At 34.0% G+C, this 27,290-nt stretch overlaps 4 protein-coding genes and 2 pseudogenes across 5 annotated transcripts; 1 reads left to right on the forward strand and 5 right to left on the reverse strand.

Moving 5' to 3' along the window:
- The first annotated feature begins 756 nt into the window (after positions 1 to 756).
- LOC18033699 (uncharacterized protein DDB_G0283697) lies at positions 757 to 3,570 on the forward strand. 2 transcript variants are annotated; one of them, XM_006424639.2, is made up of 2 exons: positions 757 to 1,899; positions 3,539 to 3,570. In XM_006424639.2, the coding sequence occupies exon 1, from the start codon at positions 1,000 to 1,002 to the stop codon at positions 1,882 to 1,884; it is 885 nt and encodes a 294-aa protein (XP_006424702.1). In that variant the 5' UTR covers positions 757 to 999; the 3' UTR covers positions 1,885 to 1,899; positions 3,539 to 3,570. The 2 variants fall into 2 exon arrangements, with proteins under 2 accessions (XP_006424702.1, XP_024035350.1); XM_024179582.1 differs by lacking the exon at positions 3,539 to 3,570 and adding an exon at positions 2,494 to 2,518.
- Positions 3,571 to 3,952: 382 nt separating this feature from the next.
- On the reverse strand, positions 3,953 to 5,669 carry LOC18033905 (chitinase 2). The gene has a single exon (XM_006424640.2). It carries the CDS (start codon positions 4,878 to 4,880, stop codon positions 3,969 to 3,971), a length of 912 nt encoding a protein of 303 aa, XP_006424703.1. The 5' UTR covers positions 4,881 to 5,669; the 3' UTR covers positions 3,953 to 3,968.
- A 2,200-nt stretch (positions 5,670 to 7,869) lies between these two features.
- LOC112096481 lies at positions 7,870 to 8,797 on the reverse strand (annotated as a pseudogene).
- A 2,420-nt stretch (positions 8,798 to 11,217) lies between these two features.
- LOC18035660 lies at positions 11,218 to 12,215 on the reverse strand. Its single transcript, XM_006424641.1, has 2 exons — positions 11,554 to 12,215; positions 11,218 to 11,434 (listed from the first exon to the last, which is right to left on the reverse strand). The coding sequence occupies exons 1-2, from the start codon at positions 12,213 to 12,215 to the stop codon at positions 11,218 to 11,220; spliced, it is 879 nt and encodes a 292-aa protein (XP_006424704.1).
- A 991-nt stretch (positions 12,216 to 13,206) lies between these two features.
- On the reverse strand, positions 13,207 to 14,601 carry LOC112096482 (annotated as a pseudogene).
- Positions 14,602 to 21,319: 6,718 nt separating this feature from the next.
- LOC18034265 (WUSCHEL-related homeobox 3) lies at positions 21,320 to 22,751 on the reverse strand. Its single transcript, XM_006424642.2, has 2 exons — positions 22,356 to 22,751; positions 21,320 to 21,565 (listed from the first exon to the last, which is right to left on the reverse strand). Exons 1-2 carry the CDS (start codon positions 22,734 to 22,736, stop codon positions 21,320 to 21,322), a joined length of 627 nt encoding a protein of 208 aa, XP_006424705.1. The 5' UTR covers positions 22,737 to 22,751.
- Between the last annotated feature and the right edge of the window lie 4,539 nt (positions 22,752 to 27,290).

Below are 27,290 nucleotides of genomic sequence, written 5' to 3' on the forward strand. Positions count from 1 at the left end.
TGAATAATAAAACTTTCATTAACCCGTCCCATTTATCTCTTATCTATTGAATAAAAATAAATTAAATGTATAATAATTTGAGGGTGCTTTCAAAATTATAATTTTATGGGGATAATTTAAATTTTACCTAATCAAAGACAGTATCTAAACAAAAGTATTTGAGCATTGCAAAAAATAATATACCTTGTACATCGAATCGACTCGAGATTAATGAGGATAACAATAGTCAAACTGTTCTTTAATGAACATAAAAAAAGTGGGTTCATAATGGTCATGCGATGGTGAGTTTCTTTAGTTTTATCGTTTCTCAAGTAAGTAATGATTATCATTAATTGGAATATAAAAAAATCATGCATCCCAACTTTGTGATTAGTATTACTTTTTGTAAATACAACTTCAATTTATCAATTTCATGTGGGATTATAATATAAAATAGTGATAAGCGCACAAAAACTAGTACAAAAATTAGCATATTATCACTATGGAACCAAAAAAAGAAAAAAATTCACTACGAGATAAATTTGTTCTTATCTCATATAATATTTGTGTTAATTTTTGCACTATCTTTATCTGAAAACATCTTCATTCTATACATATCCCCGTGCAATAAAAAGTTGTACCTTAATCGTTACAAGGGGTGCAAACAGTATGTCGTGAGGATGTTGACAGTAACATTATCACCAATTGCGCAGACCGATTTATGGATCTGGTCCAACCGGTTAGGCAATGGATGTCTATTCTTCTGATTCTTTTCGGGGTAATTCTAAATGCACCGTTTTTAGTTATTAATGTACCCAAATCACATTAAAAAAGGATCGGTGTAATCAGAACTTAGGCGAGGTGCCGATAAAGAATATTCTTCCATTTAATTTCTTTCACCGAATTGCTTGTTCCATCATCTCCTCCAATTTTCTAAAACCCTAGTTGATTTCTCTCTCTCCTCAGACCAGAACCCTAAACATCTAGCCTAGATCATAAAAAACCCTAATAAGGAAACAGATGAAGTCCGTTAAAGGCCAAGTACTCTCGACGACTCCCATATCTATCTCCAAAGCGGCGAAGATCCTCTCCAAGTTCGTCTACGCCGACACCAGCGCGTCACAGGCCGTTTGTGCTTACCTTAGACGCGCCTCCGCTTCATTTAATGAGTTGAATCAGCTTAACAAGGAACTCAAATCACATAGAAAGCACAAAATCACAAAGTCAAAGATTGTGACTGAAGATGGAGAACCGACCCAAAGTTTTATATCTAATCGTTCCGACGGAGAGGAGAGTGAGAGAAAGAATCATAAGAAGAAGAAGAAGAAGAAGAAGAAGAAGAAGAAAAAGGAGGAGCAGAGGGGGTGGGTTGGTGATACTGTGGAAAAAGAAGGGGAAACTGTTGAGGATAAAGTGAGAATAAAAATTGAAGAGAGTGATTTGGGTGTAGAAACTGGGAAGAGTAAGCACGAAAAGAAGAGGGGTGAAGTTGGAATTTTGAAGGAAGTTAAGAGTAAAGTGAAACTTGAGAAAGATGGGAATGTGGGGATTGAAGATGATGATAGAAAAAAGCACAAGAAAAGTAAGGGGCAAAATGTAGGTAAAATTGGATGTTTGGAGGAGCAAAAAAATAGAATAAAAATTGAGAAAGATGGAGATATGGGAATGGAAAATGTGAGAAAGAAGCATAAGAAAAAGAGGGAAACAAGTGGTTATGAAGTTGGTGAGATGAAGGAAAACGGTGGCGGAATTATAGTCAAGGAGGAGGAGGAGGAGGAGGAGGAGGGGAAGAAGAAGAAGAAAAAGAAGAGGAAGAGTGAAGAGATTGAGGAGGGAAGGGAGATGAATTTGGAGGAATTTCAGAGTAAGAAGAAGAAGAAACGGAAAATTGAAGGAGAGATTTAGTTAAATTGTCTTGAGGTGAGTTCTTATGTAGTCACATGGAGATTGATGAAATTTTGAGATTTGTGGGTGTGCAGCGGCTAAATGGGCAATTTTTTGGGACTTTAGTCTTGCATTGTAATGCTGAAGAGGATATGATCATTTGGTAGAGTTTAATCATAATCATTGTATTGCAATGTGGTCTACCAATGGTTAATCTTATGTTAAGTTATATTTTTAAATATGACCTCTTTACGTGTTACTGCAAATTGTTTTGTGCTATTTAAAATTGAAACGTTGTAGAAGTTTTAAATTAATTAATACAAAGGTGATGCTTCTTCACTTATGTTGCCACTGAAGTTAGCATGCTGTGCTTTCAGCTGATGAAATATGCTTGATAGAACAACAATGGGAACCCACCGTTGTTACTTAACGCATTAGCTGTTGTTCTGCAATTGTTTGATCCAGGCTGGGATTTGGAAAAAAAATGTGTATGCAATAGGGAATTCTATATGCACTATTTTTGCATTTTCTCTTGAAACCGACTGTCCCATTATTCTCTAGGATGTGAATGTAAGTTCTGATAGTTGATAATCATTTTAAGTTTATAACATCCTTATGATATTGTTGCAGCGAAAGGTCCCTTGGCTTAAAGTTGTGTTTGTCACTCACTAATCTGGTTACAGCCTGTCGAATGCTTCACATGTATACTTGGTGTGAGATCCCCCCCAGCCTTGTGCGTTGATCATTTAATGGAAAATGCTTTGGTTCAGTGCTAAGTTCTAAAAGCCTTTCAGTTGCTAAATGCCCTTTTTGTTGCATGTTTAGTAATTGCAGTATCTTTGGTTTGTTTGGTGGGATTACAGTTTCCAATTCAGGATTTAATTGATAAGCAAGCTTCTTAAATCATTGATTGCTTTTGTCCAAAAAGCTCTATTATGAATATACAAAGGACTACATGGAGTCTGCAACTCCTGAACACCTGGAAGCATCACCAGAAGTACCAAAACCCTCAGCTAAGGAATTTATATACTGTAGGCCTGGATCATGATTTGGCATCTTCTGAGTACCTGGGAAGTTAGAGTACACTAAATCGATGCTCATATTGAACACAACAATCCAACTGAATAGATTATGAACATAAGCGACAACATGCAACTCAATACTTATATAGTTGTATTTGAAAGGACTATGTTTGTATCTCAGTAGAATGAGGAACGGTTTTAAACTTGTATTCTTTTGCTTAGGTAAAAGTCTGAAGCTGTAATTAGTGCAGACCTAAACTGTAACTTAGTTCCTTCCAGTAGTACACCATGTCCAATTTCAAGGAAAATGAGTTTCTGTTCTAAACAGTTAAGACTTCAAATCCTTCTATGTTAAGTTTTATACAGATGAAAATTTTGCAGTAGTTACATTGCTTGCACAGGTATAGCAATTGTTGTTTTTCTCTGCATTTAAAATTTTAATGCTTGCTTGCATTTTCCTGGATATCTATATCTTCATGGTATCAATTCTGAATATGGCCTCAACAAAATCTCTAGAATTTGACTTCATAGAGGGACAACAGCTTTTGATAATTACGATTTGTTTGCAAGCTGTTTTATCTCAAGCATCAAGTGGAGGTATTTTTTCTTCTGACATACTCTATTACAATTTTTGGCTTTTCCATGCCTTCCAGGTTTTAATATTTTGACCTGGTGCAAGATGGCATATCACATCGCCAGGTGAGGTTTTGATCTTTCCCGTAGCTATTTTGTTGGTTAGGCGTAAACAGATTATTTAATGATTGCACAGATTGCATTGGTTGTTCCAGGTGAACTCTGAATCATAAAAAGGTTTAGAGCTGTATGAGTTTTGTGAAAATACCAGCAACTACTTGTCCTTGTCCATTTAAATCAGGAAAAACATGTTGGACAGTTGAGCTTAAGCATTTTGATATAGGAAGATACTATTTACAAATTATGATGTTAACTACTAGCAGATTTATTTGTTTTTACTTTTGAGCTGAAATACAAAATAATAATAATAATAATAGAATTATGCATTATCTAGGTGTTAATACCTTTTGTTTTATTTTAACATCTATTAAAGAGCTTCAAACTGCATAATCAGAGAGTAGCCAAAAAGTTTTGTGATTCCTTCTCATAACGAAAGCCATCCTTCCTGGAGTCATCTGCTGACCAAATAAATATGCCGTGAAGCTTATGCTGCCTTTTAAGCTTGCTGCAGGCCTCAAAGAATCCATTTTGAGGAGACAAACCCCCACTTCCATCAGTACCGAAACTCACTAGGACCTTCCCTCCTCTATAATTTGAGCTCTGGGCATCAAAATAATTCATAAACTCAGAAATAGTTGTGCTGTTTTTATAGGCATAGAACTGGAAATTTACGTAGTCTATGAGATGCCCATATTTTCTCCACAGAGCCAAGTAATGTGATTGCACAGAATCGTCATCATATGGTGCGATGGATGCAAACTTCACTACTCCGTGTTGTTTAAGGTAAAACAGAAGCTTCCCAATGCACTCAGCAAACGTATTAGGATCTGTCTTGAAGTGCTCATAGTCAATATCAATTCCATCTAAATCATACAATCTTGCTATCTCTGTTATTGAATGAAAAGCATTTCTAACCCAGGAGTTGATTGATTCAGGGCTGAAGTACACATATTGGTCTTTTATTGTATCACCTCCAAGACTCATAGCTACCTTGATATTTGAACGCTGAGCTTTGATGGATTTTACATGAGAAGGGGTGAGGTTTTGTTCGTCCCAGTACACTCTGAAGGCTCCATTGGTTGGTGAGGGATAGAATGATGAAGTGTAGTCTATAGCAAAAGAGAGAATGAAGTGAACTTCAACTTCAGAATGGGTGGGTATGTCTGAAAATGTAACTCCCTTGTCTTCAGCTCCTATGTATTCTCTAAAAAGCTTTGAGTTTCCTGGGGCTGCTAGGGTTGGTGAAAGCATCACATAGAGAATGGTTAGAAGAAGATGTAGAGAGAGCTTATAGAATGTCATGGCCGTTGGAAGTTGGGCAGAAGCTATGTTGTCGGAGAAGGAATTTATGGAAGTGGGTGGTGGTCAGATATCTGTCGTCTACAAGATATTTTTTTTTCTTTTTTTTTCCTCCTCTCTTGGGCGTCTCGTTTTGTTAGAAGAGGAATCTCAGCCTTTCTATTTATGCAGAGTCAAGATCAAGTTCTAAGATTTCTAAGATGCGTTGGAAGATGTAGAATATTTTATATTAGACAGTAGCTTTGTTTGCTAGCATTAGCCTGCATCCACCTGTAGGCTCACTGTTTTCATTGTTAAGTGGACCAGATGCTTGTAGAATTAATTCAACGATGCCATATCATAGTTTAAGTTCGTTTTCCCCAATGGAGTATGAACTCTGATTGATCCTAATATTGAACGACTCATTGATAGGAACTCATATCCAAGCTGCCTGAAAAACAGAGAACTAAAGCCTTTTCGCCCTGATTTCAGGCAGATATTTTCTTTCGATTATTTTAAGGCTAGCTGTCATGTTGAAGGAATGTGGATACTTTCATTATGGCGAAGCATTTCAAGTTTCTTAGATCTTCGTGACTGCCACCATCAATGACACGCGTATCACGATCAAAGCTTTTAGAAATTATGCTTAGCAGATCAAGATAAATATGTTGCCTAGCTGCTCGGACGGCCAAGGAGAAACTACCTAGAGGTTTTGTCAGCCTTATTCTTCATGCCAAGCTTTCGGCAATTTCATTTTTTTATCCATGTCGTTATGTCCAAGAAATTTGGAATCTGTCTCATCGTAATAACACCTACGACCCTGTTGCAGCTGGGTTAGATTCACAGACATTTACTTAGTGAGGGTTTTGTTTTGCCGATGTACATTTTGGCATCGTTATCTATCATCTTTAACTTATTTCTTTAATAAATCAGTGAAAGTTTTTCATTCCACCTTAGTTCATCAAAATGAATCTTCAAAGAAATTTGGAATCTGTCTCATCGTAATAAAACATGTGTAGAGAAGTCAATAAAGTGGCTTCCAAATTCAAAATTGCAAGCTTTAGAATATGTGACTTTTGACAATCCTACACCAAATGAAGAAAAATGAAAAAGGTTAGCAAAATTTGTCAAATTGACAGATAGGAAATGCATGAATCAAACACCTGCAAAGAAATTTATATAATTATGATTAAATGGCATTTAAATAATATGCATATTATGATGCCTATTATTTTATCTCATTTACCTGGATTGTTGGCAAGGAATCCAATTGCTACCCCGCCACCCGAGGGAATACCAACTGTGTTCCTTTCAACAAGTTCGACCATGTTCAATTTTGCAGGGTCCTTATTTGGATCGAAATAAGAAGATAAGGTGTAATTTGTAAAAGTGGTGTAATTGTAAAAGTGGTTACTTTTGTAAAGAAAAAGATAAGGTGAAAGTAAAGTTGAATATAAAATAATAATTTAATAAATAACACTGGTGGATAGGGGTGTTCAGAATCCAATTTGATTCGCTCAATCCGTTTGATTCGTGAAAATCTGATCTGTATAAATCCAATCCGTGGATCCGTTGATTGGATATGGATTGAAAATTTAAAAATCTGTGAATCCGCTAATATATATATAGTTAAAAAATTATTATAAATTTAATTAAAGAATATTATAAATGTGACATTACATAATTATATAAAACACTAAAACATATCTTAGCCATTACTCAATAATAATATTAAATAAAAAATAATAATTAAATAATCAAATATACAAATATAACTTGTAAAAATTGTAAAACAAAATAAAAGCAAAATCACACGCACTAGCAAAAGTAAAGTAACACAATGCCAAGTTACCAACAATTTGTAAAGTCACCAAAAAGCAAAGTAACATAACGCCAAGTCACCAAAAATTTGCAAACAAAAAACCCTAAGCTTTCTCGCCATCACACGCACTAGGAACACCCAAAATTGATTCGATACACTCTCAACACCGATTTGAAGGACGTCGTCCGCGTGATTCCAGCGAGAGCAAGTCATCTTCTTTCCCAAGTCCATCGAGCCACTTCACAATCACTGGTTCCAGCCAAACAATTGCACTATCACAACCTTTAAGATCGTCACTCGTACTTCTCCTGGTTCCCATCGTTGACGGCTCCGTAATCACCACTTTTCGACAAGTGCAATAGCCTTGGTGAAGAATCAGACTGTGTTTGGTTTCAAAAACTTCGCCATTTCAATTAATTGTGGTTTTATTTGTACAATTAATTTCGGTGTTATCTTAATATATTATTGTAACTTTATTTGAACAATTAATCTTAGTATATTATATTTTGAAACTTTAAACGTATTATTGTAGTTTTATTTGAATAATTAATCTCGATGTGCTATATTTTGAAACGTTGAATGTATTATTTTAGTTTTATTTAAACAATTAATTTGTTTAAATTTTATTCAATTTTAAATTTAATTGATAGTAAATTTATTTTTATATTAGATTTTTTTTAATTTCATTAGTTCATGGATTGGGGAGAACTAAAAATTTTTAATTCGGAAACTAATGCGGAAAATAATGTATTGGATATGAATTAAGTTAAATCCGATTCGCAGACGTATGGATTGGATATGGATTGAGTCAAATCTGCATATGATCCGCAGATATATGGATTGGATTTGGATTGAGTTTAATCAATCCGTGGATTGGATTGGATTGAAAAATTATAATCTATAAAATTGTGGATCGGATATGGATTGATGTCTAATCCGTAAAATCCGATCTGTGAACACCCCTACTGGTGGGTCCGAAACAACATTTTACCTTACTTTTTTTTATGTTATTCTCTAAAAATTCAAGAACGCCAATTGAGTTTTCTTTACAAAAGTTAAAAACTAAAATTTGTTGTTCTTCAAATTTTTTTTTACTGTATATCAAAAAATAACTTAACATATTTTATATTTTTCATTTCTGAAAAACAAAAAACAGCTAATAAAAAAAGTTACCAAGCACACCCTTAATGCCTATATCCACAGTTTCACACCTTTGGCAGAGCAGTTATAGAATGGTCCCGGAAGTCCATTGATAGCATATGCATCAGATACATTTGGGCCCCCACCTGTTTGCAGGGCCTGGTTAAAGATAGCTTCAGGAATCAGGATCTGCGTTGAACCACTCTCCTGCAGTTTGAGTAATATTATTATGTAAGCAAAGTAAAACTACCAAAGAGGTAGATATGTTATCTATGGTTAAAATTTACCAAAGATGAGGGGGACTTCCTTGTAAGGCTCAGCAAATGGGTTAGGGCTGTCACGCTTGGGAAGAATGATGATGGGAGAGTGTTGACCGCAGCCACGATCGGTGTGCATGCTACGAGAGTTTGCCTCTTTGGCCAACAATGGTGAAGTTGTAAACGCAGCCCTGCCCTGTTTGAATGGGGCATTGTGTTATGTAAGCCGGTCCATCCGCCCATCCACTTCGAAGCTGTCGAATGCCATGCCTGTTCCAAAAAAAAAAAAAATCATAATTTTGCAATTCTATGATGCTGTTTAACTAAGAATAAAACTAAATCATTGTTTCTTCAGGCATGATTTTACCAATGGATGGAGATATTGTTCTGAACATGCTTAACAACTTTGATAAGAAGCTGGTCACCCTCCCTTGCTACAATGCGAGGCCCTGGAAACTTCCCATTTACTGATACAATGCTCTTCGTGTGGCACAGGCGTGTCGCATTTTGCAATTTTATCTAAAAAATTCATTGACAGTACTTAAGTTAAAAATTATGAACAACAGCATGAAAATTACTAGTCAGAACCAAATTAAACATACATCAAACTTGCAGTGCCTGGTGATGCCGAATGCAGGCTCAGCGAGCAGACACAGGGCGATAAATGAGCAAAGTATTCCTTTAAGGCCTGGTGACAGTGACTGCATAAGAGAAGCACCCATTTCTGGTTATGAGAGTGTGATTGCTGAAGACAGAACTACTTTTTGAGTATATATTGATTGAAGTATATGGTGGGGGCATGCGGTATGATTAGGTGATAGAAATTTGTAGTTTGAGAGAAGAGAAAACAAGAACAGCTCAATTGAGAAGGACTAGTTGTTAGAACAAATTCAGAGTGAGGTCAAAGGCAATCAATTCTGACCTTCTTTCTTTTTAAGTCGAAAACTTTGATTATTTACAGATTTATAAATCAATATATGCTCATGTGGTTCCCCAAAAATGTTGATTTACGGATTTCTATGCTAATAACCCGTAGGAAGAGGGGGAAAAAAATTGAGAAGCTTTTCTTTACCACAACTGCGGTTTCAAAATGATAGGGACCTGGCTCACTTAAATATTGGTGAACAGTTGAAATCAAATGTGACTTTGAAGATCCAATTAAACATCAAGTTGAATTGTACATAGGTGCATGTATTTATTTGTGTTTATCAAAGAACATTAAGTCATTGGTGAACATTAGAGAAAACTCAATGGACGTACACAAATCAACTAAGAACCGAGCTTTTCCATCAAGGAATCTCATATTAACAAGAGATAAGGGATTTTGTTCAGAAGAATCAGAATGTCATTTTCATGTTCATATATTTTATCCATCTGTAAGAATTGAACCAACCTCTTTGTCTCTTTCCCCACCACCTTAGATAAATGTTAAGGCAAGCTCATGCATAGCCTGAGAGTTGAGACGGGAAACCATGTCTATGACCATTAATTAGTTTGATATATTTAACGCTCTATCTTACCTAATCTAACTTACATTTAATTGCTTACAAAAATACTCCGATTTTGCATAAGTCACAAGTATGTATAGGTATTATTTCTTTATTAATATCTATTACTAAAAGAATGTTAAAAAAAATTGGGAAAAGATAAATAAAAGTTATTTATATGATAATAATACAATTTCTTGACTCACATGAATTTGTTTGAAATTTTTTTAAAATAAGATTTTTTTTCTTACAAGTTAAATTTAAAATTTAATTTTCAAAAATACAAAAATAATAGTTTTATTTTTAAAAAATGACATATCCTACACGTATCTTTTAGGATATATCGTTGGATTATTTTATAATAGGTGACGTGTCCTCTCTATTTTTCTGGCAAAATTTTGAGAGATTTCTTTCCTGTCTTTTTTTTTTCCCCTTTTGATAAAGAAATTTCTTTCCTGTCTAAAACGCTTGATGTGAGCAAAACTCTCCGAGAACAGCAAAGTCAAGCCTGCTGTGTTTGAATCCATAGCTTCAAAATTTATTCAACCGCTGATGTTATTGTTATTACTATGCAATGTGTGCATCTAAAGTTTTGTTGGTTATGCAAATGAACACCACCGAACAAAAGCTTCAGGTATTTTTATAATTTGTGCTTCTTTATTCAAACTAGCCAAAAGCAACAATGCGGATGCGGTTTTATTTGAGAGAAACAGAATCACAAGCACTACTGATGTAGAAAGGAGAAGCATTTGATCTATAATTGCTACTCTTATCTTGGTAAGTGTAACATACATCTGAAAAACATCTCTGTATTCCCCATGATACAAGTATCTCTTCTCCAATGAATACAAAGCAGACTTACCACAATCATGTTACAATCCTAAAACAGGTAGAAAAATGAATCGTCTTTCATCACACGGCCAAGTTCTTGAAGTTGGCAAGCAGGCACAAAAGATCGAGTCCTATTACTCCATGGCCATACTACTGTAACCATATCATTTCAAGTTTTGAGGCACGCTCTAGTCTCAACTGCTAAGCAGTGAGAAATCTGATGATCCAATGTTGGTGTTTTGTGGGAAAAATTCCTGATGAGCTTGTCTTTCAAGCCAATGCCAGAAGGCCACAACTTTCAGGCTCAAAACCCAGATTGATCATCAATCGATCATGAGCTTTTCATTAATTCGTGTGAAAAGCTTCTTGTTGTTGGAGAGTAATCCTAGCAAAAGCCATTATCCCAGCATCAAAATCCAAAAGCAAGTTCTTTAAATGGTGTTAACATTTTGTTGGGGTTTCTCGGTTGTCATTCTTGAATCTTGATGAGTAAACTTAGAGAGATTTGGCTTTTGGTAATGAATCTTTATAAAAAAAGTAATCAAAGAGCCGGAAAGATACCAATATTCAGATATTCAGTTTCTGTTCGATTTTGTTGTGAAATTCTTCCAAGTAATTAAATTCCAGTATTCTTTGATTCTTTCTAGGTGTTTGATTAAACGTACACATGGAAAGTAAAAAGGGATATTCATACAACAACAGCAACTGACTATATTCAACTTCAATAAGGTAATGAAGGTACAAGGTTTGATTTAAAATATAGGAAACATATAGCTTCCAGTTCTGAAAGTGGAACTTCCTAATTTTAGAACTATCCTAGTTTTTTAATTTGCTGAAACTGAAGCTGCTGCTACCGATGCACGTTTTGGGACGAATCGTCTCACTCTTACATCTTTGCCATGAATATTGAACTGCATTAGTTCATTCTCTCCAAGAATTAAAGTTATGAATGCAGGTGATCGGACGATCACACGAGCATAGAGAGACTGATCACGGCAATTACCCATCTTTATATCCTCTACACAACCCTCTCCATATCTCCTGCATTCGATCAAAACCAAGAAAAACCAGTTAACAAAGTCACAGTACTTGTTCTCTTTGTGCGAGTATTTGCATTCATTAATGTAATCAAGAAAAGAACAAGAGATTGTAATATGTACCTAGTAAAGAACTCAAAAAGTTCTGCTCTTGTAATGGGGTGACCTTTAGAGAATGTGGCAAACAAAGTCCGATCAGTATCAGCATCATTAGCTTCTTCACTTGCCAAATGGCTACCGCTATCTTGTTGCCTAAGATTATTAACTTGAGGTTGAAGTAATTGAACAGCAGGCTCCAAAACCTGAACTTTATGATTATTCAAATTATTTCTGAGGACCAAGTCATAGTCAATAAAAGCTCTGTCACACACATCTCTTACAAATTTTGTTACGTATGCTTTGGCATTCTCGTTGTTCTGAAAAACAAATTCTAAAGAGAGCTCTCTGCCACAAACTTGACTCATTAGTGGAAGATTATTATCACGACATGTAAAAGATTCTTGGTCTGAACAAACAAGGCACAATGCAGACTCAAGAGCTAATCCGTAGAGCCCTCGGAGTGAGTCCGTTAGTTTTAGTGATTCGTGGACAAAATTTGTAAAGCCTTCGGTTTCAAGCCAATTCCAAAAGGCTACAATTCTCTTGGACAAGTGAGAATCAAGAGCCAGTTGAAACACTAACTTGGCGTATGCTTCACGATCAATATAGTGAAACTGTTGGAGATGACAGAGTGAGACAGTATATTTTTCTTGGAGCTCAGGAACTGTGAGAGTAATCCAAGACATTGTGGTTTGCCTTTGGGGTTTCTCACAGGTGGGTATTTGAGAAGAAGCAAATCAAAAAAATCAACAATAAAAGAGAGAAAGTGAAGTTAGTGTTTCAGTGGTGTGTAGTGGGATTGCAGAAAAGTTGAAACTTGAGGCTATTTATCAGATTGGTGAAGATTTATCAGAATTCAACAAGGAGAAGAAGGGCAAGGCGGTGTAAGTAGTAATATGATTCCTCTTAAATCTTTTCCTTATCAATAACGGGAAACTGGGAAAGAAAGATAACTTTTTCTTAACCAAGGAAAGATTATTATTGTTATTGTTAATTTCATTTAATATTTCTAATAGTTTATAAAAACATACCAATTGCACCGGGATTCTTGGGTAACAATTTATATAAAATTAAATCTCAATCTGTACATTTTTGCTGGACGTGGCACAGGTTCTTAAAAAAAAAAATCACAATTCATTCCGCAGTCATACCAATCATCCTCCTAAACACATTATTATTGTTGTTAATATACGCTTTTTTTAATTCCGCTCGCTCCCACAATTGCCTTGGCCAATCCTAATTGTAAATAGCCTCAAGCTTCAACTTTGCGGCATTTCCACAGACACCATTCAAACAGAAACTTCAACTTTTGAAGAAGCAAAAGGTGACACGATTTGCAAAGGGTGTATGTGACAGAGCCTTTTAACGGAAACATCTACGGAAATGGTTTGTTTTTTTATATCGATAACAAAAAAAGAAAAAAGAAAAAAGAAAAAAGAAAAAAGGGACTCAATCCACTATTGATCAATATTAAAATCAATCGATTATTAAAAAAAAGAAAAAAAGAAAATTAAATGTGTAATATGAATTGAATAAGTAAGTTAATTGGGGAAATATTAATTGAATGTGCAAACCGGAAAAAAAAAATATTTTCCCTATAAACAGCTCAGCTTCAAATACAGAAATAAGCCAGTGCTAAAAAGTGAGACAAGTCTGAAAGCAGTCATATTATAATTGTTAACATTTGGGAAGATCTGCTGGCGGAGGAAGCAGCTTTTGATTTTGAAGCTTTCCATCAAATACAATACAATTAATCCATGCCATCTTCAATCCCCAGCTTGTGTGTACTCGCAGGTGGCAGTACATGAACCATACATACCACTAATCATCAAATACACAATCAGTAGAACCCAAAAAAAAAGAAAAAAAAAAGAATCATTACCATATCATCACCATTAATTCATCGTAATCACGTATTTGTTAATAATAGTCTATAATCACCTGGATTGTGGGCCAGAAACCGAGGTGCTACCCAGCCCCCTAGGGCACACCACTCGGTGTTTCTTTCAATAGGATCACAAAGGTTGAATTTTAAAGGGTGCTTATTGGGATCAAAATTTCCGGAACCTTGTTCGAAGACGAAGAAATTGAAGCCATGCAATTGAAGAGGGTGGCTTTCAGCTCTAAGAATGCTTCTATTCTAAATATTAGCTCCAAATTAGTGTTACGTAAATGGAAGCACCACAAGCTTTGTTCCATTACTCATCTTTGTGTTATTTTTTGGGGTGCCGGTGTGATTAAATGGAACTAACGGACTTGTAGGAAATTTAGGTGTGTAAGCGCTATTTGATCGGCCAGAAAAGTTCGCTTGGAGCAGAGCCGTGTTTGGCCGAAACTTGAAACATAGTTCCATTGGGACCTTGGAAGGTTGGTTACTCTGGCGCGGGCTTGTTCCGAGGCCTGACATGGTGAAGAATTGCATGCCAAAGTTTATTTGTCAAACTTGTAGCAAATGAAGTGTCATTGCGAGCGGGTAGAATTGGTTTCTAGTTATAGAGTTGAAGTCTTTCAATTGAGACGCTTGAATGATGGGTAACAATTAGGAGGATTCTCAAATGTTCATATTCTTAGATGCCGGCAACGGTTGAATTGTCAGAAGTGCCCTGGCCTGTCACATAAGGTCTGGCTGTCGTGAAAAATGGGTCATTTGGTTTTGAGAAGAACTTTTGTTGTCTGTCCGGGGGAAATGAGTAGAGTTTTAGTTTCGAAAGGTTTCACATGAACAGCATCGACTTCAATGACTGTGACTCTGTGAGCGTGCGATTAGGTAGATATGCTGAAGAAGAGCTCATCACTGAGGGCAGCATTGATTAATCTGAGAAGGTAAGTCTTTCCAGCCTTACAGTTTTTGCGAAATTATATAAGAAATCAAATAACGTTCATAGTTTCATATTTTGGGCAAACATCAAATACCCCTAGGCAAGCAGAGCAATTTATACAACGGCCCGCAAGCCCATTAGTGGTATTTGCATCAGAAACATTTGGGCCGCCACCTGTTTGAAGGGCCTGGCTAATGATAGCCTCAGGATCTGCGTTGTAGCATTCCCCTGCAATTATGCAAGGCAATTGCATATCCTCTACTTTGTATTACAAAGAAACAAAACCAGAAAAGGGTAAAATTATAAGCGAAACAAGTTATACATACAAATATCATTTATGGTCAAATTAAGTTTACCAAACATAATGGGAATTGCCTGGCTTTAGGAGAATAATTAAGGAGAGGACCATATCCAAAGGACATGGAGTTCCCCTACGAGAGGCTATTTTAAGCTTAATGTAGATGTAGCCACCAATTCAGAGAAACAAATCGCAAGACTGGGAGCTATCGTTAGAGATGAAGCTGGAAATGTGTCTGCAGGTGCAATTAAACTCTCAAAGTTTAATGGAGATGTAGCTTTTGTGGAGGCCGAAGCCGTGGAGTGGGGAATCCAGATTGCTGAAAAAACAGGCGCAAGATGTTTGATTGTTGAACCAGACTCTCAAGAGGTGGTCAATCTTGTAAACAACAAACAAGGTAGCAAATGTGAGATCTTTTGGGTAATTTTTGAAATTCAGAACCTAGTTAAGGGCTTTGATCATGTTAATGTCTAGTATACTCATAGATCTTGTAATGTCATTTCCTATTCTTTAGCTAAATTAGCTTTCAAAAGATGTGAGATTGTTGTGTGGATGAGTTGATATCCTTCAAAACTATTGTATCTCTTTTCTTCTATGGTTTAAATGCATTTTATTTATAAAAAAAAAGGAGAGGACCATAGAGAGTCTGCCTCTCTGCTCTGTTGACTTTGGATTGGGCATAGGGTTATACATGCTGGTCCATCAGCCCATCCACTTCGTAGCTGTCTAATTCCATGCCTGTTTCAAGCAATTGCTACTATAAGATCGCTGTTGCTATTTACATAAAAGCAAACATATATTATATTAGAATCTCAAATGCTAGTTACCAATTGATGGAGATATTGTTCTAGATATGATTAACAACTTTAATCCTCTCTTGCTACAATGCGAGGCCCTGAAAATTGCCTTTTCACTGATAAAATACTCTTGTCGGCGGCCCCCGGGGCCGGCTTCTGCCTCTATAAAATGCGATTTTTATAGAATATTTTATACATTATATCTTATGACAATTAAATGTCACATATATGCATCAAACTCATAATGCCTGCTTGCGGCGAATGCAGGCAAGAAACTGATTCAAGAAAACTGATGCCAGACTAGATTGATAAGCTTGCAACTTGAAGATAACAAGTTGTGCGAAACAACCATAGAGTGAGGACCAAGGTAATCAAATTAATTGACCTCCTTTCTTTCTAAGGCAAACATTGTTTTGGTTTTATTTTTTATTTTTTGAAAAAAATTCCAAATCTTAAATCTTATATATATGTTTGGTATATTTATGCATGTTAATTCCCAAACCAGTATTGATTTTGACATGCTTCCAAGTTCCAAGCTAGTCATCTCTTCCCATGTGATTTTGGTTTTGAGCCGCTACCATACTTTTCAATTAGCTAAAGTGCAAAATAAAAAATAAATAAAAATGGAGGTCAGTATAATTCATGTCAAAATTAATTTCTATATCTTAAAAAATACTTTGAAGAACCCATTATATGTCAATTTTCTACTAAAGTATACTTGATTAATTTTTACTTGTTTTATGTTGATTTTCTATGATTTTTAAGTTATTTTGTACTAAAATATTAATTTTCTTCTGAAAAATTACATCCAACCAATACGAAAGTAATGTCAAAATGATTTTGGATAATTTTTTAAATTTATTAATTATCAATCACAAGTCATACAAAATGTGCAAACTAAATTCAAGTACAAGAATATCTTTGTCTATTTTGATATAACAATTAACTACAAATCAAAACAAACTTAGATAGCATTTATCTATTTTTTAAAAATCTAAATAGGTCTAAATTTGTCTAAAATTTAAATGGGTTCAAATAGAAATATCTGAATAACATGTTTATTTTTTTAATACCTAAATATAAGTAGCATCTTATATATTTTATAAATAAAAAAAATCTAAAAGTGATTATTTGGTATTTATGTTCTTATAAGTCAAAATGAAAAAAAAAGAGGTAGTTTTGGAAATAGGTATATTTAATAGAGATAATTTTGGGATGTAATATCTACTTCTCAATCAGACATTTTCTCATTCAATTAAAAGTCGTTAAAGCTTATTTTTTCCATTTTGATATAAATCCCAGAAAATCAAACATAATTTATAAAAAAAATTAAAAATATTTCTAAAATTAATATAACTTCAGATTTCAGACATTTAACAAATCATTACTTAATTTCAAATTAAAAGCAACTTGTGATATTTTATGAATGCTTAATTTGGTCTTTAAATTGCATTCTGAAATTGATTGTATCAAAGGTTCACTGTTATTTGGCTTTTGACGGAGATTGAGCGTGTGTGGAACCGTATTACCATGTTTGGCGATATAAGCAAATCAATTTGTTTCCATCAAACTGTCATTTTAGAGTCAGATGAAGGGACTATTATTTTTATCCATTTTCTGATCGATAGGTCACATGGATGAGAAGTAAAGGAAACCTCAATCCACGCAATTTTCTCCGGAGATAAAAATCCAACAAACAAGCCTTACTATAAAGTTATGTGATCGTCAATATACGAAATCCAAATTAAAAGAGTTCGATTACATCAATGTCGAAAAAGGATCCCACTCAAATTTTCATTCAATTGTATCATTTATGAATATGGTAAATTTCCTTTTAATCTCTAGAATTAATAATAAGCATCAATTCTCTGTTAGTCTTCATAATTTAAAAAATAACCTGAAAAACCCCCCTGCTACTTGTTATTTTTTTTAGGACAAGAAAATTAATTTTTTTAACACTAACAAAGGCAAAGACTGGTCATTTTCAAAAATAAAATAACGAAATGAAAATTAATGCTAACCTTAGCTTGAGACTATAGGGAGAGTTTACACTTTTCAAATATTAACATACTGAGGCAAGAAGCTTCTTCAAGCTTGAGACAGCCAAAGTTGATGGGCTTTATATCCAAAGTTCTTTTCCACGTACGAATGCATGCATCAAATATTTTACCACTCAGAAAAAAGAAAAGAAACTGTACCATAAAAGAAAAAAGGAATCATTTAACCAATAAGCGCGTAGATCAACTGACATGAGATTGTTCTACCTTAACCAAGGTTCTCGGTTCGAGATTTGAGAATGCACCTACGTTAAATACTTGCTGGGAAAGTTTTGCCACCCTAATGATTCTACTCGACTCGAATCTATATTAGTCAGGACCTAATGTAATTTTTGGATATTAGATGGTTTAATTAAAAAAAAAAGGAAGAAAGGAATCATTCAAGGAAAAAAAAAAAAGACCCAAACTATAGGTTATCTCGCGGTTTAGTCGCTATAACTTTAACTATTTGACATTTTACCCCTCGTTTTACGCACTTTGTTTTAGATATAGCCCCGAAAAGTTACCTCTTTGACTTTCGGCTCTCATCTTTCTTGTTGTGGGACTCGTTTGGTTATTATATGTCTACTCTATTAGTGGCAAGGTATAATTGCGCTGCGGCCATCGCCTCATCAGTATATATTATTCTAACAGAAATGACGAAATATAACGTATACATGCATATTTATGAGGCATTATTAATACGACTCTCATTCTGTGTTTGGGTGCTCTATGACGTCTAGTATAAAGTCGGAAATTAAAAAACTGACCATGAATATTTATTGCCAACAAGAATGTTAAATGGCCTTACAAATGCAATGTATATGACATAGCCAGATGACAACGTATCTTCCCCACACCACAGAAAAAACTCTATGGCACAAAATCTCAATTGTGTAGCACAGAAATTAAATAACGGCCATATATATATATGCTCCAAATTGTTTAATTTTATTAGACCATGAAATCTTTTTTCTTGATTCATTGTAAAAGAATGTGACTGGACGACGCAAAGTGATCGCCATATTAATTAAATATGCCCATTTATTATTATGGAGTTTCACATTTATTCCTTGTAGCGGTTTCAAATGAAAGTAATTAATTTAGCTCCTTATATAGAATGACCCATATCTGTGTGTGCGTGTGCGTACCGACGTGTCTGTGTATCTCCATTATCATGAAGAGTTATTTATGATCGATAATGTTGGTCGATTAATTAATGGCATCTTGTGTGTCCTTTATAGTTATAACTACCATTGGTTTCACTTGTGCCTTTAACTTGTCAAGTCATGTTAATGAAGTTGCCAAGAAAATGATAAAATTTGCTTGTCCAAACGAAAGTATTATTATGAGGCGTCCACTGCTTTTGTTGAGTCCTGATCTTGAGTTGGCGTGTCCATGATATATGTTGTTGAGTGATATTGATTGGGCTAACTATTATCTTCGTTCTTTAGCTTATTTTGATTATTTTTCTTTTCTTCATACAGACTGTCAAGTTAATTATTATAAGTAATTCTGCTTTTTTTAGTTACATTTCAGTATATTATTTTTTATGGTCTATCAAAACCTCTTAAATTAATTTTGTAATCATGATATTGTTTGACTATCTTGACTTAAAATGAAGCAGAACTAGTTCCAAGTATTTGAAAGAAAATGACCTAACATTCACAAAACTATTAAAATGATTTTTAAAAAATATTCGGGGTATGTGAAAGACATTGAAGTAATTTTATACTTGAACATATGAAATCTTATACATTTGATCCTTTTGTTGTGAAAAACCATAGATGACTCAAAAGGAGAAGATGATTGATTTTTTTTTTAATTTTAATTCTTTTTTTAAAGTTATATCCTAATAGCATTAGCAATTATTTTCTTCCCACTCATGTGCATAGGGTTCAAAATGCAAACCTCTTATTTTCATTTAAGAGATTTTACCAACTAAAGTCATTGGCATTTCTTCTTTTTTAGGTTTTTTTTATTATGATATTAAAATTTTTATGAAACTTTAATTACATGTAGGTATAGTAGTGGTTTTTTTTTTTTGGCCTCAAATAAAGGCTTTTCCTTTAGCTTGAATATATATTTTTAGATCTAGGGCTCCTTTTTTCTTTTTTTAGTTAAATGACCATAGGATGGAGAGGTTGGGCAGGACTCATTTATCTGTAAATTAAAATTAAAAATGAAAATAAAACATTTGGAGGGGACATAAAACAAAACCTCCAATCTATTAAAAAAAAGCCAACAAAGAAAAATAGTAAAAGCAAATAAAAGAAATAAAGAATAAACAAGAGAATACCATAGGCAAAGCCTAACAAAAGAAACTATATGAAAGTAAGCTAACGCCCATAGTGCTGTTTATGATACTTGCATACGGTGACTAATTTGAACCGCTTCTTTGAATTATAGGTGCGCGGGCCAGCAGCACTAAAGTTGGGGCTAAAACCGCACCCCCCAATAGCCTCAAGGTTAGATAAAAAAATATTCATCAGCATAGCATTCCCTTCAAAACTAACATCCTCATCAAAATGAGAAGGAATATCAGCAGAGTGTGAATTGAAACCCATAACCACTGTGCGAATACCATCTATTGCAAATAAAAAATAGTAGAGCTCCTGGATACCCTCCGAGCACTTGCATCATTCAAAATCATATCATCACCAGCACCAAATATAGTAATAGTAAGTATACAATCTTTACCAACCTCAACTTATGAGTTAATTTTTTAGTATAGATTAGTCATTTAAAATGTTATAAGGTATAAGAGCCGCACTCATTTATAAATGGGCTCATACTATACTTTTTCATGTGATAGACAACTTACATGTGACAAATAATGATAGGAAAACTATCTCATATCACTTGAGATCAGTTATCAAATTATGTGTATAAAATAAAGATTACCCTCAACTTTTAAACTAATTTTTAAGCATAAGTTAGGTTAATGGACATATATACACTATCAATTCAGCATAACTGAAATCGATGTTAAAAGGGGGGAAAAAGCCCAAAAGCTCCTTGGTTCTTACAGGGATAGTCCATTAAATTGATATATTTACTTTCTACATTACCACAATCAATGCGAAATTATTCCATGGAGACAAATAATAATATTTGACGGCCATTAGAGATGGCTCAAGATAATAGCTTCTTCATTTTAGGCTTTTAGCATAGCCTTTTTACGGTTTCGTATTTCCTTTTGTCTCTTAATAAAATCCAAGACTACAATTATTTACTTTCTTAGAAAACGTGAGTATCTTTCTAGTTAGCGTTTCTTGTTTCCTGTTTTGATTTCAAGGTTCGAGATTTAATGCTTGCTTTAAAATAGTGTTTTAAATAGTAGCATTGACTCTTGTTGTCCTGTCTTGTAGGTTGAATAAAAAGTTGATGTCTACGTGACAATGCATGTACTGAGTTAATTACTTAATTGGTACCACACATGCAGCAGCTTTATATGTATGGTCCTTATTACTGTTAGAGAAAAGAGACGAATATTTAAAGGACAAAAAAATGAAAATCAGTGCTGAAAAAAAAAAGAACGACCGTTTTAAAGAATTCTAAAAAATGAAAATAGACAATGCAAAATTGCAAATTAATTAATAAGCAGTAGTAGTAATAAGAGAACAGTGCCATTACTCACTAGACAATTTAGATCTTTCTCAGCAGGGCAGTCTTAGACACATTCATAACAGTAATCAGAGACAAACAAACAAAAAAGCTACAAGCACTCAGGCCACAGACATGCTTTAAACTGTTGCTAATTAATTAAAACCCTAGAAAGAGAAAGAAATACATATGGTTTTTTCTTTTTCTTTTTTTACTTATTAAAATAAAGAGAGATTAATTTTGTTTGGACGAGTTGCATTCTTCTTTCAGATTAGTTGCTGTGATTGGGAAAAGTTCAAGGGTTCTGAGTGGAGGTTTTGAGCAACATGGCTGCAGAGAACGTGGAGCCACATCAACCATCATCATCCAATCACGACCGTACATTCCCATCAAGGACTTCTCCATCTCTACCCTTTCTTGGATCCCTTTTTTCCACGTGTAACTCATCGTTTTTGTTGAAGCATCTTCAGTCAGCATTCCCTGTTAAAACGCACAAATAAATAATTAAAGAGGCAAATTAATAAATAAAAACCTTAAAAGAAATCAGTTATATATTATAAAATTTTGGACATAAAATATCTTTTTTTTTTCGCAATAAAGATAGTCATTTTTCAGAGCAGAGAAAAAGAGATTGCTTGCATGAAACCCTAAACTGAAAACACTATGAAGTCATACAAACCGACAAAATAAATCCGTAAGTCAATCTTTGTTAACCCATCCCATTCACATGTTATTTAAAAATTTATATACATATTGCTTTATTTACAACAACATGATATATCTCTTAGAGAAGACTGCGATTTGGTCACTATAGTGTTGTTTGTATCGCTATTCTCCAATGAAGACTTCAGGTTTCTTAAAATTTTTGTTTCCGGCCCTCTAAATCTTTGTTCTTGTCTCTCAATTTATTTATTTATCTTATTTTTGCTTATTTATATTTTTTGCTTAAAAGGTTGGGGTAAAGAAAAAAAATTAACTCTTTATCTCCTCAGGATTGGAATCAGGATAGCAAGTCAAAGAAAACTCTTTGAAAATCACAAACTTTTAGGAGGCTTTATCTCTTAATTCATAATATTATGTAGCACTGAAAAACTTGGGGTTGTCAACAAAGGAATTTAAGAAAATTTTACAAAACAATTAGTTAGGGGTTTAAATGGAGGGTGAGAGGTGTTGTAGCAAGCATGTTTTGTTTTACATATACCTAATGTGAAAATATATAGTGATAAACGTTTTGTACAAAAATGGAATCGAGTGAAATGTGATTAATTACCTGAGTAAGAACTTTATCTGGGTTAGAAAAGGAACCACCGGCAGGAGGAGACTGAAAGCTGCAGTGAAGAAGCTGCTGGTGATGATTTGGTACTTGACAACATTGCTGCAGGTGATGATGATGTTGAAATATCTGTTGTTGCTGTTGAAGTTGGAGTTGCTTTCCCAACTTCCTTCTAAGCTTTTGCCTCTCTCTTGCTTTATGGTTTTGAAACCAGTAAAACACATTCTTGCCTTCAATCTTTCCAAAATGAGAAAGATGGGCAGTGATGTGTTGAATTTGTGAAGCATTAGGAGTTCGAACTCCACTCCTATACATTTCCTCCAAAATCATCAGCTGCTCAGGCGTTGGGCACCATCTTGTGGATCCTGCTGGAGACATTACGAAAGCAAATTAAAAGGGTTTTGAGATGTGTGTCTCTGTGTGTGTGTGTGTGTGTGTGTGACAAAAGGCTAGGGCATGAGCAGAAAAGGTGATGAAGTGAGAGATGAGCTAGGGGGTTAATATAGAGGGAGGAAAGAGTAGTGTACATGAAGAGCAACGTTGTCATCATGCTGATGTCTCCCTGAGAGAGGCATTCAAGTGAAGGAGATTCAGTATATTACTGTGTAGAGACAAGAGTGAGACATGACATGAGAGAGAAGAGAAAAAGAGAATCTAGCTGTTGTTGTGGAAATGAAGCAGCAGCTGCGTAATGTCTCTTAAATGATTATGTCATTATCATCTCATTGTTTATTTATTTATTTATTTTTATCAACTGAAGTGGACCGTGGACATAAACAAAGTTAATTTCCTTTTTACTTCTTGGTCGGAGACACAGCAAGTAAATTTTTGTATGCTAAAGAAGCAGAAACTGAAAAGCTAGCTAGCCTTTCCCTTTTTTGTTGACCTTCTACCTCACCCAACCCTGCTTCTGCAGCGCGTGATAAACTTTCTCCATTCATATTTCTTTTTTCTTTTTAACATATATTCTCTCACTTCTTATCTACGATTAATAGGAGGCCAAGTATTATTTATTTATTGCTCACATTTCACGATTCAGGATTAGTTAGTATTTGGCTAAAACCTTTTGCAGCTGACAAGAAAGAGAGTTGATGTTAAAAACTCGTTGGGTTAGGTATATAAGTTCGGATTTTATTTTATTTTTGCCAACTCTTGACATATAAACATATGAATAAATGAGACCTAATAAGAATTTGACCAAGATTCTTTTATGTTATTGTAGATAAGGAGATCTTGTGTGTATATATACTCACGGTGTCAAATGTTATTATAAAATCCCACGGTGTTGAGTCATTTGGATTTGATTTACTTGTAGTCCTCTTTATGTTTAAAACTATTTAGATTCTCCCTCTGTGGTCGACAAGTAGTTTATATCACTCATCGTGTCATCCCCGATCAAGATAAATATGGGTGAAACCAGTAAACGTATACATGAAAAGAACCATTTTCATTATAACATGTATAACATGTGTAATGATCTAATAATGAATCTCATCTTTTATTTAAGTAATGGATTCCTAAAAGATTAAAAAACATATACTTAATACACTATAGGTCAAAATAAACTGGTTAAACTTTTTTTTTCATATTTTCTAATTTATCTCTTACATTAATGAAGGATCCCTCATTGGAACCTAATTGTGTGTGTGTGTGTCAGGTGTGGATGTTAAAATGGAATTTCATAAGAACAGAGTTAAAAGACAAAAAATAATGAATTGAAATCTAAGTTTTTCAGTGTTTTTTAGTTCCATCTATGTGATATCTGTATTTTAATCCTCATACTTGAGGTTCAAAGCTCTAGGTGTGTCTACACGCACGCACGCACACACGATTGTTTTTTTACTTTTATTTTTTTGAATCTTTTATATAAATTAGTCCTTGAAGCCTTTTGAAATAAAAAGAGAGCAAAGTTGTTTTCCTTTATATTGTCATTAAAATTTATCAAAACCCGCCCTAGCTACCTTTAACTAACAATGATTATACAAAAAGATTTGTTTATACTTTTTATTAGGGATCCCAAAAATTAAATCCTAATGATGTGGCATTCATTTATTTGCATAGTAGTTAAATAATTTTACATTCATCGTCTAATAAAGAAAAGACACACATATAGGGCTCGAATGGTAGAATCTTTAACATTGTTGAATGTAATTCATGAACTACCAAGGTGCATGCTTCTACCACTTGTGTCCGATTCTCAAAATTTGTAATAACTCAAACTTTGAATAAGGGAATGAAATTGCAGACGCTTAGTTGAACTCTCGAGATTTCATTATGTATATATACTCTTCTGGTCTTCTTGCCAACATTAATTAAAATACTAAGCTCTTTTTGAAAACCCCGAAAGTTTTATAAGTGTTCAAAATATTTTCATTCTAGTGACGACAAAGGGATAAAAGACCACGACAATGTATTTTACATTTGACGAAAAGTATACAGCAACATCATGCATGCTAAATTGTTAATCTCAGAATTTTGAACACATGTCACAGTAGCATAAGCCAACAAAACTGTTGATAAAGTTCTCATGATTCAGCTTCTAAAACTCGGATCTTTTTGACCTTCGTTTTGTAATCTTGGATTCTGCTCAAATTTCAGTTACCCCTACTTTTGTGTATATTGTCACTTTGTCATTATCTAATAGTCTGAATATAACAAAGAACAATAAGCTCTGTGTAAAATTATTTGGATTATGAATTATAAATATAATATAATAATAATAGTTATCCTGACAATAGCATTCACATATCATGGCTCTTGCTGATGATGTATAAAGTGAGTAGGTGAGAGCTTTGGCAGTTCACGAATGGGCGTCACAGACCCACAGGCTCAGCTCAGCTCTCTCTCTCTCTCTCTCTCTCTCTCTCTCTCTCTCTTTCTGTACACATAATATGTTCGCTGTACAAAACGTAAGCTGTGGACAAACAAACTTACAAATTCCATAAATGCATGCAGATCAGTGGCCTGGCTTTTTTAGCCTTGCATGGCCTTATCCACTGTCACCTTTCCCGTTTTGATCTCAACCGTTCATTTACAAAACCTAATATCTCATTTTGTCCCCACTCGACGCCCCCTGTCTGTTCAAACAATTTTATTATGTTCAAGCTAATTAATTTAAAGAAAAATTCTTTGGTATTCTTGGAGAACTACTCATTTTTTATGCAATGGTTGTCATATATTTTGGAACGTTCAAAGTTACGTAATCCTAAATAAAAAACCCCACTTCTTCAACTACTTTGCTTTTCAGTACATATTGCAATTATTGTTTCTCGTCAAAGAGGAAGCATTGCAATTATTATTGGTTTTTTGAAATACAAAATGCAATTACTTTTAGAGACAAAAATTTCAGCAAATTTATAGCAATTTGCCCCAGCTATCTTGGCTTCTCATAAATATAGTTTTTTAACTTGGGATATATATTAATTAACCTAATTGAAAGTTTCAAAATTCAATTAAAGTCTCTTGTAAACTTGTAATAAACTTTTTCTTCTTTTCCCGCGGGGCGGGGGGTGTGGGTACCTTAAATTGATGAAGGCAAGTTTTAACTGAATTTTTTTTTACTGTAAATATCAGTAGATTGATAAGTATTTAAGATAGAAAATCATTTCGATTTCAAAAACCAAGAATAGCTTCGATTTCTTTGTTGATCTTCAGATAAGTTACATTAGCTACAATTTTTAACTAGGCCAACAATTTGCTTATACAGGAAAATGTAATATAACGTATTTTATAACCTTAACACGAATGATTTTGCATTCCTTAACACAATTGTACAATACTATCAGATCAACTGAAATTATGATACTATCTATGTTATAGTTATAGATGAGAGAAAAATAAGAAAAAAGGAACATTATTGTCAATGAACATAATAGAAGGCAAATACATTAACTTAAAAGTGTTGATGGAGTGTGCTTCGCTCATTTGCTTTAATTATTAAAAAAATTGTTTCTAAAATAATTCTCAAGTACTAAGAGTATCTGCAAAAGACTCTATTAACTTTATTTTTCAAATATCTATTTGCTTATTTATGCGGTAAAAGGGAGAGTAAAAATATGTTATTCTCCAAAAGGCTCTTCAAATAGAAATAAATTAATATTATTTTAATCAAATAAATATTTTTTTAAAAGAAAAATAAATGGTAATTAAATCAATTCTCTCTCTATCTCTCTCTCTAATAAAAAGAAATAAAATATAAATTGAAGAGAGAGAAAGTAACTCTATAAAATTAAAGAAAGAGAATCATTTTTTATTTGAAGAATCTTAATTAGAGTGTCTTTTGGAGTCATAAATGTTGATGTGACTCTTCAATTAAGTAATAAAATATTATTTAAAGAGCATTTTAAAGATGTTTTAAGAACGAGCATTTATTTTAATTTTAAGGTTCTATTGAGCGAGATTGCTCATATAATTAGTGAGATTGGCGAGTGTGATAGACAACGATGGTCGCTGTCACTGGATCATTTAATACATATATGAATATTTAGTGCTGTAGTGACGAAAGACTGAGGCAATGTCGAAAGGAAAACAAATCACCATAAATGAGGAAGGGAAGGTGAGGTCACCACGCCTGGATTGAAAGGGTCTAGACAAAATACAACAAACGCATGCATGACTCTACTGATTAAACAACCTATATAGGTCCAGAAAGCAAGCCCAAGCAGCAGCAACAAGAGCAAGAGATCGAAAAGAAGGACTCTCTTTCCTTCCTTGCCTTCATCATTTCATAGTTAGCCAGCAAAACTTATACGTCCATTCACATTTCAGTCGTACCAAGCATGTATATACAATATATTCAAAAAAGAGAAGAGAGAATGGAAAATTTGGTCAATAAATCAAGATAAGCTACGAGTAATAATTTAATTGAATATCTACATGTTGATTGGTGGACACATATCCCAGATTCCTTGCATTTGCATGCAGGCTGTATAT

This window comes from Citrus clementina, unplaced genomic scaffold (assembly GCF_000493195.1).
Source record: "Citrus clementina cultivar Clemenules unplaced genomic scaffold, Citrus_clementina_v1.0 scaffold_8, whole genome shotgun sequence".
In the NCBI taxonomy this organism is placed as follows: Eukaryota; Viridiplantae; Streptophyta; class Magnoliopsida; order Sapindales; family Rutaceae; genus Citrus; species Citrus x clementina.